Source organism: Lactuca saligna, chromosome 6 (assembly GCF_052625555.1).
Source record: "Lactuca saligna cultivar CGN05327 chromosome 6, ASM5262555v1, whole genome shotgun sequence".
In the NCBI taxonomy this organism is placed as follows: domain Eukaryota; kingdom Viridiplantae; phylum Streptophyta; class Magnoliopsida; order Asterales; family Asteraceae; genus Lactuca; species Lactuca saligna.
This window is the reverse complement of record NC_136422.1, coordinates 17,776,429-17,791,057: the sequence shown is the minus strand read 5'-3', so window position 1 is coordinate 17,791,057 and position 14,629 is coordinate 17,776,429. Positions and strand designations below refer to the sequence as shown.

General features: G+C 34.0%; 2 protein-coding genes across 2 annotated transcripts; one reads left to right on the top strand and one right to left on the bottom strand.

Annotated features, from left to right (window-relative positions):
* On the top strand, nucleotides 1-2,113 carry LOC145003445 (LOW PSII ACCUMULATION protein (DUF1995)). The gene is made up of 9 exons (XM_078962571.1): nucleotides 1-177; nucleotides 377-523; nucleotides 635-682; nucleotides 785-824; nucleotides 926-1,026; nucleotides 1,118-1,310; nucleotides 1,394-1,492; nucleotides 1,608-1,725; nucleotides 1,845-2,113. Exons 1-9 carry the CDS (start codon nucleotides 106-108, stop codon nucleotides 1,966-1,968), a joined length of 942 nt encoding a protein of 313 aa, XP_078818697.1. The 5' UTR covers nucleotides 1-105; the 3' UTR covers nucleotides 1,969-2,113.
* A 577-nt stretch (nucleotides 2,114-2,690) lies between these two features.
* Nucleotides 2,691-8,368, bottom strand: LOC145000612 (uncharacterized). Its single transcript, XM_078959872.1, has 9 exons — nucleotides 6,973-8,368; nucleotides 6,803-6,850; nucleotides 4,757-6,649; nucleotides 4,477-4,620; nucleotides 4,297-4,394; nucleotides 3,825-4,194; nucleotides 3,496-3,708; nucleotides 3,252-3,367; nucleotides 2,691-3,161 (listed from the first exon to the last, which is right to left on the bottom strand). Exons 1-9 carry the CDS (start codon nucleotides 7,903-7,905, stop codon nucleotides 2,756-2,758), a joined length of 4,221 nt encoding a protein of 1,406 aa, XP_078815998.1. The 5' UTR covers nucleotides 7,906-8,368; the 3' UTR covers nucleotides 2,691-2,755.
* Between the last annotated feature and the right edge of the window lie 6,261 nt (nucleotides 8,369-14,629).

Sequence of the window (14,629 nt, the reverse complement as noted above, 5' to 3'; positions counted from 1 at the left end):
CATCCGGTTTAATAGGTTTCCGGACCGTTCGTATTTGAACAACTGAGCTGGAAAAACTTGGTTCAGCGGACCTCTCCCTTACCCACAAATTTTCTTGGTTTCAAAATGCCGTTATCCACTATCCCAACTGCATTCAGCTTACCAACTGCTGCCCCTTCTGTTCTTCAACACAAGCAGGTATGTCAATGTTCATCCTGTCCACATATCCTCTTGATTGGTTCCTAATTTCCCCGTAATTCACAAAACCAAGCGATTTTATCTACTAACTTAGCCAGTCTAGGGCATTTTCATCACCGCTTTTTGTTTTATGGATTGTCGATATGTAAGTTGCAGAATGTTGGATAAAAAAGCTAAACTTTAGAACGCTAACTTGCAGGTGAATTTGAATTCGAACTTCGGGGGCTCAAGAAGAGTGGCGATGAACAAGATTGGTAGAGATGTTGCGTTTGGTGTTAGGTCAGTTTCTTCATCGATTCCGTTTGATGTGCCGTTTCCTGGTGGTTATGAAGAACTTCTTGATCAGGTTGGAATGTTGGATTTGAACAACAATGCTTGAAATTTGTTTGTTTTTTTGACATAGATCCATAACAACAATTTAGTATCAAGAATTTGAATTTAAATCTGCGATTAACAGGCAAAAGAAGCAACTCAGATAGCTTTGAAGGATGGAATACAGTTGATGGTGAGTTAGTTCATTATTTGTTGTTATTTATGGATGGAAGATGCAAAAAATTACATGTCTACAGTTTCTATAGAGTTTGTACTCCACAACTTTCAACCTCAGGAGATTGAGTTTCCAACTGCTGGGCTGGAATCCGTGCCAGGTTTTTTCTTATTCAACAACTCCTCTTTGTATTTATTTATTTATTTAATTTTCAATTCATGTCCATTAGTGTGACTATTGAGCTTAATTTATATATGTTAGGCGATGGTGAAGGTGGTATTGAAATGACTGGAAGTATGCAATTGATTCGTGAATTTTGTGACCTTCTTGTAGTACCAGAAAAGGCTACAAAAACCAGAATAGTATGTAAATAAACAGTCTATGTAGTTCTAGTATCTGTTTCACCATATTATATTATATATATGTTGGAAACTGATGCACCAAAACTTGCAGTTTTTCCCAGAGGCTAATGAAGTTCAATTTGCAAGAAAATCAGTATTCGGAGGTGCTTCTTTCAAGTTGGATTATCTAACAAAGCCCTCATTTTTTCAAGATTTTGGTATTGTTGAAAAGGTTAAAATGGTTGATCGTGTTAAGGAAGAAGATGAACTGTTCATAGTCGGCTATCCTTATTTCAATGTCAATGGTATTTTATTTTTCTTCCATTGTAAATTTTGCTGTTCTTATTTAGCAGAAGGTATTTTAAGCTGCCATTATTTTTGAACACAGAAATGCTTGTTGTGGAAGAGCTTTACAGGGAAGCAGTGGCATCCACTGCTAGGCAGATGATCATATTCAATGGGGAACTTGATCGTATCAGATCAGGCTGTATCCTTGGCTTTCTAATTCTTAGGGTTGTTTCTTAAAAGCTTTCTAGTTTAGAAGATTGATAACTACTTTTTTTTTTTTTTTTTTTTTTGTTGTCCTTGAGATTAAAAACAAGATTACCCATCATTCTTCTATCCAAAACTTGCTCAACTTTCCAAGACTCTTTTTCCTGTGATGGAAACTGTGTATTACATCCATAATTTCAAAGGTCGCAATGGGGGAGCCCTTTTCAGGTTTGCAGCTAATGATAATAATAATAGAGATTCCTTACAAAACCTTCAATTTATATATGGTTGATTACTTGTTTTTCATCACCCTGAAGCACATTTTTTTATTATAAAAACCCATTTAGGTGTTACCCGGGCCCATGGAAAGTGCTAAGGAGATTGGGAAGTCGATATGTGTGTGTGCATCGACAGGAAGAGATGCCAACCCTCAAAGAGGTTGCTTTGGATATTCTTCCCTCAGCAGTTTAATTAAAAGTTATAAGCTAAGTTGTTTGCATATGTCAAACTCTGGAAATCCTTCATGCTTGTAGAGATCTTTTGAATGATTTTAATTTGTGAAATTTCAATTGGTTATGGCTGCAGTCCTCTTGTGGCCTCGCTTTCACCTTCTTCATGATTCATACATTGGTTCACTGGTTTAATTATATGCTATAAGCCACTGTTTGTTGTTTGTTTAATCAAGTCAGTTTTTCATAGTTTCTTACAAACAGATCATTGTTGTTTGTTTGTTTAACTTGGAACCCTGATAAATATATTTGTGGCTTATTGGAACTCAATCCTTGTATTTAATCTTAAAAATATATTTGTTACACCACTTCAATCAGTACAAAATGTGAAAATCAGTGAGCTTTGAGGGACTTGTATGTAGGTGATTCATCCATAATTAGGGATCATCGCCCAGAATCACGCCTGAGTGAACCATTTTAAGACAAATCGCAAATCTGAATCAATTGATGGGAGCGGATTATATGCAAATGTAAGCTTTCCATGAATGGAGTTTTTGAACCAATTTTACTGCAAGAACAATATTTTCTTAACCATTCTGGAAAAATATGGAAAGTTGGTGGGCAAAATTAGCTTTTTCCTTCTTTTTATGTTAGGAAACGTTGGTATACTCTTTTCATTCTTTGATAAGTAATCAAATTCACACGACAAAAAAAAAAAATGATCTCTTAAAGATCCATGCACAGTTAGAGCAATTAGAGTGTTGGTTGATACAATAGTAATAAAAAAATGTTGTTACATAAATTGTGTTCTATATTGGACGAAACTCAATGCCACAAACCATGAGACCAGACATAGTTCCTTCAAAACTTATGAGTTTCAAATCCATAGAAATAGAATCAGAATCATCAGAAGAGATGGTTTCCCACACTATGACCTCAATCCACCCATCTTCTCTCTGTTTTGGAATCCATTTAATTTTATCCAAGTTCACTATGCTTGGAGGTCTAAAAGAAATAATTTTGGTTCTTTCCTTTTTATAAGGTAGTAAATCCCTTGCTTTCACTGGACATTTGAGCCCACCACAATTTTCTGAAAGCTTGAACACAAGGAAACAAGCATAGGCTGTATCTGATGAGAGCATTTGTGTTTCAATGTCACATTTGATACGTAATTCATGGCGAGAGAGAATCTCAACATATTCTCCAAATCTGCACCTATATATATATTAAGTCATCATGTAATTACGTCATTCCATCAAAGATAAAATAAAGATGAGTTTATGATATTTGACTAAAAAAGCAAACCTGAATTGGGATTGAAGTTTTATTTTGTAGGACTTCACATCTGAATGGTCATATATAACAGCTTTTGCGGGTAGCATATGGCATTTCTTCCGGTTCTCTTTGCTTAGTGAAAATATCTGTTCATCATAGAGTTTTTAATTTGCATTATCAAACCGGAAGGATTTTATATATAATACATACATATATGATCATAATTTGTGGTGTTCCCTAATTTCGGTAAATTAAAAACAAAAAAGAATCAAACCTTTTCACCCTTGTCAATAAGAATTCCCTTGAAAAGAAGGTTGTGAAGCTCCTCTTTGGAGGAGCTTCGGATATTATTTTCAATTTCAGACCGGTTGATTATTTCTTGACAATGATCAATTGACATTTGTTCAACCAAATCCGTGTTTGACATTGGTTTCAAGGGTCCTATGTTTCTTTCATAATTTAATTCTTCGTTACTATTGGTATCCACCTGCATACAAGGGCATGACTATGTCAATATAGCATATAATTTGTTCATCTTCTCCTTACATGCATACATACATACATACATACATACATACATACTGCATGCCTTCTTTGACTTACATGGTGAATGGCCTGAAACTCTATGCCTTCAACAAAGATTCCCCCACTTCCACAATAATAACGAGAAAAGCTCTCTAAAAGAACATCAAATTCAATAGCACTTTCCTTATCATTATTCCAAAATCGAAACAGTTCAATTGTTAGCCAATTGCTTCCAGTTTTCCACTCTGCAAAATATGCATTTAAGGTTTCGTCTGACTTGTTGTATTTTAGATTCACGTATAATGGTCTACTAGAAACCTTTCTTCGATCACAAAACTTGAACACTAGGTAAGCTCTATACATGACCCCAGGGGTTAAAAATTGAGTTTTTATGTTGATTCGGATGTTGAGATTTGAGAGATCTGGTATCTTTGCAACCTTTGCAAACCTACACGGATATATTATAACCTTAAAGATCCTATATTATAATCAGTATATTGATCACATATTTCAAATAAGTCGGAACCTCATGAATGAGAAAGAGAGAGACCTTGACTTTCGTATAGATCTCCACTTCACGTTTTCGTAAGAAAACTTTGTTGCTGAGATCACTACATTTTTCAATCCATCCATGCTTATTGAAAACCACTGTTACAAAATAAGATCATCAAAAGTGGTAAAAGAGTGTGAGAGAGAGAGAGAGAAAAAAAAAAGGTTAAGATTGAATTACCAGTTTTTCATTGGGAATGAGAATTCCTGAAGAAAGAAGGGAATGGAGATCCTTCTTGGAGCTTAGATTTGATATTGGATAATTTGACACATGAATTATTTTCTCATAATCTCTAGGCAACTTTTGCTCCCATTCCCACTCATCCTGTGTATATGTGAAACATTAAAACATTAGAACTACAAGCAGTTAAAGCTTGGAGAATCACACAAATTTACTTCCTATGGTTATGAGCATTACTTAATCATGAACAAAATTTCATCATGAAAATGAAGTAACTTACTTGACATACAAAGGCTTTCTCAAGTTCTTTTACAACCTCAGCCATTGTTGGACGTTCCTCTAGCCTTTCTTGCAAACATCGATAGGCAATTGTTGAAAAACCAACCAAAGATTTTGCATCAATTTTTCCCTTCATATCATGAAAGATAATATCTTCCAATCGATTGTTTTGGAAGCATTGTGCAGCCAACTGTGAGAGAAATATCACTCGATCATCTTCACCTCCATGGAGTGACTGTTTCTTATCAATATTTTGTGTTTCAATTGCCAATCTCCCTGATAAGATTTCAAATAAAACCACACCAAACGAATAGACATCCGATTTATGGGTTAAATTTCCCGTGGTTGCATAGAGTGGATCATAATAACCTAATGTCCCTACACCTTTGGGTATGATAAAATCAGAAATAACAGCTTTCCAGTCATGATTTAGTAGAATGATACTGCTTTTTATGTCTCCATGAACTGAATATTGGGTATTAACACCACTATGAATGTGAGCTAGCCCATGTGCAGCATCAATGCATATCTTTAGGCGTTGTTTCCATGTTAGACTTGTGTTTTTCACATGCCTTTTCAGACTTCCATTAACCATATGCTCAAAAACAACAATCCTCTCACCTGCCTCTTCACAAAATCCTAAAAGAGGAATGATATTCTTGTGGCTATAACTATAAAGCATTGTGATCTCTTTATAAAATTGGTTTCCATTTGATGTAACTATAGGATTAAGCCGCTTTACAATAACATCATGGTGTCCCTTTGAATGAGAAAGTTCTCCTCTATACACAGTGTGATGTACTCCTTTCTCCATCACATCACTAAAGTCATTTGTAGCAAATCTAATTGCATCAAGAGAAGTTCTTAGCTTCTCCACCCCTTTTACATGAGATTTTAATGCTTTTTCAAGTTCTTCCACCACTTCTGGCATTGCTGGGCGATCATCTCGATTTTCTTGCAAGCATTTATATGCAATTATTGCAAATATAATTACTGAATCTGGACAGATTTCGTCATCAAAAGTGGAAGAAGAGCCTTTTTCGAATTCTTTCTTTAACTTAGGGTCAAGAATCTCAATGATCTTATTCTGTTCGAAGCAACGTTTAGCCATGTGGGGTAAAAATTCAGGGTCACCTTTGGACCTTGGAAAGTAAGCCAACCTTCCACTTAATACTTCAACTAAAACCACTCCAAATGAATACACATCCGAACCTTTTGTCAACATTCCTGTCTTGTGGTATTGTGGATCAACATACTCAAGTGTTCCTGCAACTTGAGTCGTTACAAAGGTGGCTTGTAAATTTGCAGGCCCAATTCTTGACAACCCAAAGTCACTGATCTTCCCCACCCAATTTCGATCCAACAAAATGTTTGAGCTCTTGATATCACGGTGTATAATCCTATGATACTCTCCAACACCATTATGAAGAAATTCAAGTCCATGTGCAGCATCAAGACAAATTTGCAGACGTTGTGCCCATGTATGATTGTTCCTACAAACATATTTATCAAGGCTTCCATTTGAGGCATACTCTGAGATAAGAATACGCTCATGACCTTCATCACAGAAGCCAACAAGTTTGACAAGATTTTGGTGCTTAAAATAAGGAAGCACTGAGATTTCTTGTAGGAACTCTGCGGTTCCTTGTCCGTATCTACGATCTAATCGCTTAATGGAAACTGTGCTTTTTCTTCTTTCGAAGCCTGAGAGTTCAATCATAGAAACTTTGCGATATACGTTTTCTTTGATGTATTTTTGTACATCAAAGTGGAAGAGATCTGCTTTATACACTTTCCCATATCCACCACGTCCTATTAGAAAATCATCGTGAAAATCACGAGTTGCTAGCTTTATCTGTTCTAATGGAATTTTCATGTGTTCCAAGTTTTTCACCTGCACGATTGGAAATTCATCATAAAGAAGTCATATGCTCTTGTATGTATGTATGTATGCATGTGTATATGTATCATATATACAACATTCGAACAAATTTTCTAGGAAGAAATTAGTTCCTGCCATTGTATATAGAATGATAAGTTTCATTACCTTGTAGCAGTCTTCGTCTTCTTGTTTTCCTTTCAAACTTTGTGCATCCTAACATTTACACCAGCCATACACAAATAAGATCAATGTGAAATTGTGGTATTCTTTAATTAAAGATGTGAATTTATTCATTTATTAAGATGAATAAATGAATAAATGCAAAATTAACTTACTTGTTGAAGAGCCAATGCATTCTCAAATTCCTGTTGAAGTCTCAAGACTTGTTCAAGTTTTTGCACAATCTGAATCATTGATGGGCGTTGCCATCGACTGGTTTCCACACATTGATATGCAATAGCTGAAAAAGTCTCCAAAGAATCCGGATTCATCTGTTCCCTTAAAATGGGATCTATGATCTCATTCAACTTCCCCTCTTCATAGAGCTGATGAGCCAATGGACCCAGAAATCGTTTCTCATCTTCACTTGTCTCATATACCAATCTTCCACATAAAACTTCAAACAACACCACCCCAAAGGAGTATACATCTGATTCTTTTGTTATAATCCCAGTTTTCAAGAACATCGGATCCACATACCCATTTGCACCAAAACCATCACTAACGATCTGAAGCATCGGATCCATCATGGAGAGGCCCAAACCACCTATCTTTGGTTGCCAATTTGTGTCTAATAGAATGGTTCTGCTCCTAATGTCACGGTGAAGAACAGTATGACCTTCAAGACCATTGTGAAGATAATTCAACCCATGAGCTGCACCAAGGCAAATTTGGATGCGATTCATCCAATTCAGCTTTGCGCTACTTAGATACTTATCCAGGCTTCCGTATGCAACGAACTTCTCAACAAGGATCTTCTCATCATGTTCATCACAGAAGCCAATAAAGGAGACGATATTTACATGTTTGTATGAAGAAAGCACTTTGATCTCGTTTAAGAAATGGGTTACTCCATGGTTAAATCTTCGATCAACCCGCTTTGCTGCAATCTTGATAGGCGTTCTTGAGCGTATGTGTATAAGCTCTCCCATATACACCATCCCGTAACCACCCAGTCCGATGACATTTTCAGGACCAAAATTGTTGGTTGCCTGTTTTATATCTTCAAATGGAATTCTAAACTGATCTAGTTTTTGGAGGATCGACATGACGATTCAAATTGGTAGCCAAATTACAGATGGTATTGTAATTTGTAAGTGAAAGTGAAGTTGTGTTGTGGATAAACTAAAGTTAAGAGACTGTTGATGAGGGTCATGGACACACATTTAGATAATGCAAAGACAATCATGTGCATCCGTAGCTCCTTTTATCCCATTGAATTGAATTTGTCAACGATTTAAAAGGCAGCCAAAAATGACTACATTATGTATGTAGCCGACAAATCGTGACAGTTACCTACTTTTGTCGTATTGGTTCAAACGGTCAAAGAGTGAATAATCGAAGAGGTCGGTGATGGCCAGCACTCGGAAATGAGGACACGCGGAGCAATCGATGAGGCAACGATGACCATTGTGATGTGTGCGATGAGAGAACTGATATATACTTTCTTCTTCTACCTGAACCTCCCATTGGGGGTGGTGAGTTCAACTCCAGGCTTGTACTTACACTTTAGGGGGGCGGGGGCGAAGGCGGAGGGAGGGGGGACGAGATTATATGGGGAAGCTTGGGCTTTGGTTGGGCTTGGGCTGACTTTAAAGGAAACATCATTTCCTATTTTTTACAAAAAATGTCAACTTAACTACATTATTATACGTCATTATTATTTTTTGATCTTGTAAGCTATATTTTAAAATATTTATTCTAAAAATATAAGTTATAAATATATATAAATTATCAAAGTCATTTTTTCATACATACGAGAGATCATATCCATTTACAACTTAATAATTAACAAACATGTATTTGAATTGCATTTGATTTTCAAATCTCATTCTAATTATTTTTATCATTTTATTCCAATTAAGTGCATGCTAATTATTTGTATCAATTCATTCCAATTTAGTGTTTGGTCATATCTACTAGGATAATTTTAGGAACTTGTCTTTACCATCTCGTTTTTATTAGTTTTTTAAATAATGCGATATAACAAAAACATTTTATCCCAATAATTATAATCCAATTTTGGATGTTACAACTTCATATCACTATATAATCATAATAAAGTTACATAAATACAAAAAGTAGGTCCACAATGAAGTCCATATATATAAGGCTTCACTCTTAAAAAAAAACCTTATTCAAGTTATGATCAACATATTCATTCCAAATGACGAAGTTTTCAAATTTTTGGAGCCTGAATTTGAGATGCATGAAATAAAAATATAATATGTAAAAAAGGTTCATCAACGAGCCCAAAAAATTATAGGCCTTAATTTCTTTTAGCATTTAGAGTAGAGTATGTTCGGTCAATAACCTAAGAAAATTAGGTTAGTTTTTTTATTGCTCCATCAACCGATGCAACAAGGAGGGAGTGGGAAAATTTTTGGGAAAACAAAAAAACTCTTCGGTTTCTGGTTTCTTCTTCACTAATAATGCACACATGGGTGACAGGAAGCATAAGCCGATTCCATTCCAATATCAAAGACACAAGCAATCAACAATCTTACTTCTTTTTTCTTTCTTCTCAAAACTATGAAGCTTACCAACGATTTCAGTTCCAACAAAGCTTACCAATGATTTTAGAAGCCTCAAATTTATTACCTGCTTGAAATTTAACAATTAGAAGGTAACATTCAACTTTAGTTTTGTCTTTTCTTTTCCTGATCAGTTTTTCTTTTTTCAGAAGCTGTAAATTTCTGATCAGTTTTTCTTTTTTCTTTTTTTACTACTTTCAAATTAGTAATCATTAAATCGGAGGAACAATGATATGAGTTTTCGTAAATCATAATTCAAAATGAACAAGGAATTAAGGTAAATTCTAATTTGTAGCGTCGAAAATCATAAGGTCATTTTGGGATTTCTGATATAATATCATTGTTATACTTTTTTCCTGATAATGAAACATATCATGCTGATTTGGATTCTGATTTTTATTTTGATATCCTCTTTGTGATTTGAAGTGTGGAAAATCTAGAACCAAGAATCCAATAATATAGAAGCCATTTTCTTTTTTGTGTACTATTTGATTGAAAATTTAATTTTATGTATTTGCAATGGGAAATTAAAATTTATAATATTTTTGCTTAAATTTCTGAGATTTTTCAAAATTTAGGGCCCATTTTTATCAAACTGCACAGGGTCTCCAAAATCTCGGGGCTGACCTTGGATCACACATAAATGAAACCTTACATGTATTTACATATCATGCATTCGTATTAATATACAATCTTACCTTTGTATTGATATACAGTCGATTGATTACAGACTATACCGATCTGAGCACATATGCATTACTCAAATAGTGTCACCCTATCATCCTTACCAAATATGGAGAACAAATCAACCTATAAAGGTATCTTAGACCTCTACTTTGGGGAGCGAGGTAGCATCCCATGAAAGTCCTTATCCCATATTTGGGACATCATGTGTTCAGACATTATGCATGTACATCGCACCCAATGTATTTTATGGACACCAATTTTCTTTTATGCAAGTCAATCACACACAAAAGTCATGGTATTTTCTTATGTAAACATAAACTTGAATATCTTGAATACAATCATATGACCTTGCATAGAACTATAACAATATAAACTATGACATGTTTACATAAGAAATCATATATCATATTTCGTCATTCAAAATCATTTAAACATACATACCAAGTAGGCATACTTGAAAATATTCATAATCATTTGCATAGTAAACTTTGTATCATAAAATCATTTATTTTGCCAAATATCCCATAGTGAGAAAAATCCACATGTATCAACCTTAGTAGCTAAGTATATTTAACTTTTTTGAAATCACAATAACATCACAACAGTGCAACCTTAGTAGCTAAGTATATTTAACTTTTGTGAAATCACAATAACATCACAACAGTACAAAAGTCTAACCCCTTTACACAATGGCTTGCTTGGGTTACATTAATAGACCTTGTGGATTCCATCATTTACTATTTCATGAAGAAAACCAACAAAAGTCATTGTAGTCCATATTTATAGGATCAATAAGATTAAAATTTAAGATTGTATGGTATGTATATGTTAGGGGGTTTGGAACAAAAATACCTCTGTAATATATGCTCAATATTAGTGATTGTGAAGCACCATCAGCATTTTAGCATGCAAGTTGTCATCCTACATGTAGCAAACTTTAATGTAGAGATCAGGGTTCAAAGTTCTAACATTGTATATAGTTGAAGCATAATTATATCTTAATTAATGTTGTGTATACATTATAATTGATTGGAGTTTATGGACAGAAAACCATTGCATTTTCTACAAAAATGAAATACTTATTTGATTTCATGTTATCTTGTTACACAAATAAATGTTCGTAAAATTCCAACCTTTTTTTTTTTTTTTTTTTTTCTAAGTGGCATCATAAGTTAATGAAGCATATACATAATATTCTAAATACAAATATGTAAAACAAATACCGATTTGCTTTCATGTCACACAAATCATTAGGGATAAAAAGTTCATCGGATAAAATTATGACCAAGTTACACACTTGTAAAACTATGATAATTAGTTTGTCATATATCCTTTTTTTGTTTACTAATACTTTTATTTTTTGACAAAAGTTTAAATATATTTTTTGCTATTTATGCAAATCACTAAAATTTAGATAATTCAAATCCAAAAAAAGAATATATATATATATATATATATATATATATATATATATATATATATATATATATATATATATATATATATATATATATATATATATGTTTAGGTTCTATGGAAAACAAAAAACCCTAAAAAATGCTAAAAATCATTAAAATGCATAAAAAAAATACTTAGAGATCACAAAAAAAAATGAATTTTTTTATTAAAAAATTGCAACTTTTAGGTCAAAATCACTGAAAACTATTTTGAATATATATATATATATATATATATATATATATATATATATATATATATATATATATATATGTATAATAAAATAAAAAAATGATTTTTTTTTCAACGAAATTGTTAAAAATACTGTGATTTTTTGATAAAAAAATTCAAAATAAAGTTTTGTGATGTCTTGGTATTTCTTTATGCATTTTTATGATTTTTAGGGTTTTTTTGTTTTCCAAATAACCCTTCCTTATATATATATATATATATATATATATATATATATATATATATATACACACACACACACACACACACACACACCTTAAAAATCATTTACCATGTTTTGCTAAATTTTAAGAGGTACAAATCATAATACTATATTTACAATTTATTTATGCGTGCAGAAAAATTAGATATTATCTAATGAAACAGATGAATAAGTCAAAAGTCATAAGTTGAAATTTGTTGCCTTCTCCTTATCTCACTTGTTTCCATCGTCATCCCATAATCTCCGCCCTAATCTCCGTACACCCCTTATTTGATTCAAAATTTGAATTGAATCTCTTCAAAAATCACTTTAAAAACCCTAGCACCCACACTCACTTCTCGTATTATTTTGATTTCACTCGCTTTTTAATGAAGGCATATGCATTGATTGTGACAGTATTCTGTCGTCACCACTGGCTTGCCCCTTCTTCATCGTTACTTGTTTGATAGGGTTCGTCATCCCCACCACCTTCAACACTCCCAGTATCCCACCACCATCTAGGTTCGTCGATTTCTTCAAATTTCTCACTTACTACTATCTCCTTAACTTTAAACCTTCACACAGTCATGGACTTTCTCTCCAATAACACTAGATCAAACGTTGTTGCTTCTATATCGATTCTTGAAGCCTAATTGAAACCTCTACCACCACCTCCATCGAATCCCCTGTAAGTATTGATTTATTTTGCTCGATTTTGTTGACTTCTCTACTTATATTAGTGTAATTTGTTCCGATTTCTGAAATTTATGTGGTCAATGACTTAGCTTTTTGTCGAATCCTCACTTCTGTTTTTGCTTGGTCTGCAGATCATTAGTCTTCTAATTTTTACATTGTGAAATCATAATGGAAATTTCTTCCGATCAATTCCACAAACCATTCATCCCCAAATGAACTATCACCAATTTGTTGTCGTTATCTGTTCCAGCATTCTGCTTGACCATCCACTTCTCAGTCGTCGATGAACATCCCTATAACTCTATCTATACTTAAAAGAGGTAAAGTACCGTGATTACCCTTTCTATCTTACTAAAAACGAATGCAATTTTGATTTTTAGTTTTGGTTTTTCTCATTTTGTACCAATAACATTTGCTTTAATAAGGTTTGTTTACCTTCACCGTATGTGGTTTCTGGCTTTCAAGATGTTATTGTGACTTTTAGTCATTATTATTCGTGATGCCTAAAAGACATAAAATATATTGCATATGTGTTCCATCACCGTCATCACATGTAGATCAGAGTAGATCAATTAATTGAATTCCACTTCAAAAACAAATTTTTTTTTGGCGTTCATATCTCTCTCCCATCACCTTCAACCGAAAACCCCGCCATGTGCCTCTCTTCTCTCTTAATGTAACATCCGAAATTTCAGGTATTATATTTATTCTTTTGAATTTCAAGTTTTGTGGAAGGACTCGGCGAGTTGGTGCGTAGACTCGCGGAGTAGAGACGCGAATCATTATCCGGGTGGACGGCTGGACTCGGCGAGTCGTCCCGAGGACTCAGCGAGTCCACACTGTTTAATGAAACCCTAATTCCTCGGGTTTGGGGCCTATTTAAAGGGCCTTATGACCGTCATTTGCGGCTACCAGACCCCAGAGAGAAACCCTAAGTGTGCTAGAGCGTTTGTGAGAGGGAAAGGAGCTATTTCTTGATCTTTGTTGGTGTTTTTGCAAATAGAAGAGGACCAAGACAAGAGGAGGCTGAAGAGGGTGCTAATCTAGTGATTCAAGAGCTCAGAGACTTCATTTTGAGGTATTCATTCGAACCCTCCTTCAGTTTATGATGTGATTCTTAGAGTTAGGGCTTTTTAGCCCCATTAGAGGATGGTTATTGTTGGATTAGTGTCTAAGTCCATAACTATTTTGGTATGTACTTGACCCGATGGTGCATGGTCCTTTTGGGTTGCCTTCACCAAAGCAACTTGATTGGAGAAATGAATAAAGAGAGAGAGGATAATATGATTTATTAATATGTTATAAGAATAATATATTAAAGGAGAAATCATATTTGTTTAATTAATATTGGTCAATAATTAATTAAGAATTAGTTTTGTGATCAAATGTAATTAATTAAACTAGAGGGGCTGAATTGTAATTATGTGATAGTTACAAAATAAGGTAAGGATTATCTTATATATATGGTGAACGAATTTGAGGTGTAAATCCCTTAGAATTCGAGTATGATAAGGATTCAAGGATTATCTTATTGGTTGCTTAATGGATAATCAACTAGATAAGGATAATGACTGAAACCCTATCTCTACACCTATATAAACACCCCTAGGGCCATGAATTCGTGTATCCCTTCCCAAGAGGTCCTAGATACGAATTCTAACCTCTCACCTCTCACCTCTCTCCTTATACCTTCTCCACTTGCTTATGGTGTTTGTGAGCCATTAGAGGAGTGACACTTGTGACTCTAAGCCTTCCAAAGTCAATACAAGGAGATTTGGGATTGTTATTGCTACATAACAATCGAGGTATTATCTTAAACCTAATTACATATTAATATGATTACTTGTATGCTAGAATTAGGGTTTATAGTCTTGGATTCAAAGCATGTACAATAGAGAAACCTAGATCCAAGCATTAGGGTTTGTATGAGCACATAGGATGTCTTATGACCAAAACCCAACAGTG

Excerpts from the sequence above, each read along its gene's own strand:
- LOC145003445 (XM_078962571.1), top strand. The coding sequence starts at position 106 with ATGCCGTTATCCACTATCCCAACTGCATTCAGCTTACCAACTGCTGCC. Across the intron at positions 683-784 it reads AGGATGGAATACAGTTGATG|GAGATTGAGTTTCCAACTGC; the intron begins GTGAGTTAGTTC and ends TTTCAACCTCAG. Across the intron at positions 1,726-1,844 it reads AATGGGGGAGCCCTTTTCAG|GTGTTACCCGGGCCCATGGA; the intron begins GTTTGCAGCTAA and ends AAACCCATTTAG.
- LOC145000612 (XM_078959872.1), bottom strand. The coding sequence starts at position 7,905 with ATGTCGATCCTCCAAAAACTAGATCAGTTTAGAATTCCATTTGAAGAT. Across the intron at positions 4,395-4,476 it reads TCATTCCCAATGAAAAACTG|TGGTTTTCAATAAGCATGGA; the intron begins GTAATTCAATCT and ends ATTTTGTAACAG. Across the intron at positions 3,368-3,495 it reads TTATTGACAAGGGTGAAAAG|ATATTTTCACTAAGCAAAGA; the intron begins GTTTGATTCTTT and ends TATGATGAACAG.